Raw genomic sequence first — 1720 nt, 5'->3', positions numbered from 1 at the left:
TAATAATAAAATGTATACCGTTGGTACCATCATTACTGCAAAGACCTTACAATTTATGCCGCCAGTTCATTTTTTTTAATGAGCAATAAACAAAACCCAAATAAAAATGATTTCACTGTTTTACCACACTTGGGAGTTTTCGATCCATTTTCCGATACATTGTATAGTAAAGGGAATGATGTCATTGAAAACGAAACCTCGTCCCACAAAAAAAAACAAAAAAAAAAACAACAAGCCCTGATATGGAAAAAATCTAAAAAAAAAGCTATGGCTCTTGGAAAAAGGGAGCAAAAAAAACAAAACCTGAAATTTGGCAGGAAAAAAGGTAAAATTTCAAAGTAAATTTAAAAAAAATAACAAATGAAACTATAAAGTTACATATTACATAAATTCACATTCCATCTATTTGGGCTACTGTTTGGTTTGAAACCTTATTTTCCTCCTGAAAGCCTCTTTGATGTCTTTGCTCCTGAAGCTGTATATAACCGGGTTCATCATAGGCGTTAATACTGTGTACAACAAGGCCACCAGAGAGTCCACATCCGAAGAATAAGAAGCTTTTGGCCGAACATACATGAAGATAAGCGGCAAGAAATAAATATTGACCACCGCAAAGTGTGAGGCGCACGTAGAAAACGTCTTCTTGCGTCCATCCTTGGAATTAATCTTCAGAATGGATAAGATGATTTTAATGTAAGAAATGACCACTAGAATGAAGGTTATAAGAAGAATAAAAGCCCCAATGGAGGAACCAACTGCTACATTGAAGGAAGTGTCGGTACAAGCCAACTGTAGCAATGGTGGATGGTCACAGTAGTAATGATGGATGACATTAGGACCACAAAATGGTAATTTCAAGGCTAAGGTTAAGACTGTGATTATACTGAGGAAACCACCGGACCATGCTATGACTGTCAACAGTAGACACCTTCTTCTCGTCATAATGGTGAGATAATGTAGAGGAGAACAAATGGCGACGTATCGATCGTAAGCCATTACAGTCAGAAGGAAACATTCTGCTGCTGTTAAAGACAAGAAAATATACATTTGAGCAAAACAGGCCGGAAAAGAGATGGTGTCAAGATGCATCGCGAACTTGGCCAACATCTTCGGGACGGTTACCGATGTGTAGCTCATATCAAGGAAAGACAAGTTACTGACGAAGTAATACATTGGAGTATGCAGCCGCCGGTCAAGTATGACCAAGAGGAAGATGCTTCCATTCCCAGCGATGGTGAAGAGGTATATAAAGAGACAGACACAGAAAAGCAGAGTGGGATACTTCTGAAGACTCGGGAAGCCAAAGATGATGAATTCAGTTACATGATTATCGGTCAGATTAGAAATTGCTGACTGAAGGATATCCTCATCCACCTGGTTCAGAAAAATGAAACACAACATTTTTAATAGATAGGAGTGGAGGGAAAATGGGTTTGGGCATCATAATATCAATTTGTAAAATGAAAATGAACAAAAAGAAATAATAGGCTGTTAAAAAAAAAAGTAGCAGTGTCTGCATTTTCATTTACAAACTCAAATATTTACCCTATGAAGTGAAATTTGCATACAAACTTTGCTTTTCTGTTAATCACTGAATTAATTATTTCGTTATGTAACCTTTATTTCCGATAACTGCTTTATATTCGTGTGACATCTGCCACACAGATATTCCTGCCCGAGCGGACTGGACTACATGCCACAGTTCTTTTGCATTCTTAGG

General features: G+C 37.4%; 1 protein-coding gene across 1 annotated transcript; it reads right to left on the bottom strand.

Moving 5' to 3' along the window:
- Positions 1 to 411: 411 nt before the first annotated feature.
- Positions 412 to 1401, bottom strand: LOC141242977 (olfactory receptor 6N1-like). The gene has a single exon (XM_073668880.1). It carries the CDS (start codon positions 1399 to 1401, stop codon positions 412 to 414), a length of 990 nt encoding a protein of 329 aa, XP_073524981.1.
- Positions 1402 to 1720: the final 319 nt, after the last annotated feature.

Source organism: Phyllobates terribilis, unplaced genomic scaffold (assembly GCF_046119375.1).
Source record: "Phyllobates terribilis strain yellow unplaced genomic scaffold, ASM4611937v1 Scaffold_2__4_contigs__length_985480577, whole genome shotgun sequence".
NCBI classification, from domain to species: Eukaryota; Metazoa; Chordata; class Amphibia; order Anura; family Dendrobatidae; genus Phyllobates; species Phyllobates terribilis.
Note: the sequence above shows the minus strand (reverse complement) of the source record. Positions and strands in the feature narration are given on the sequence as shown.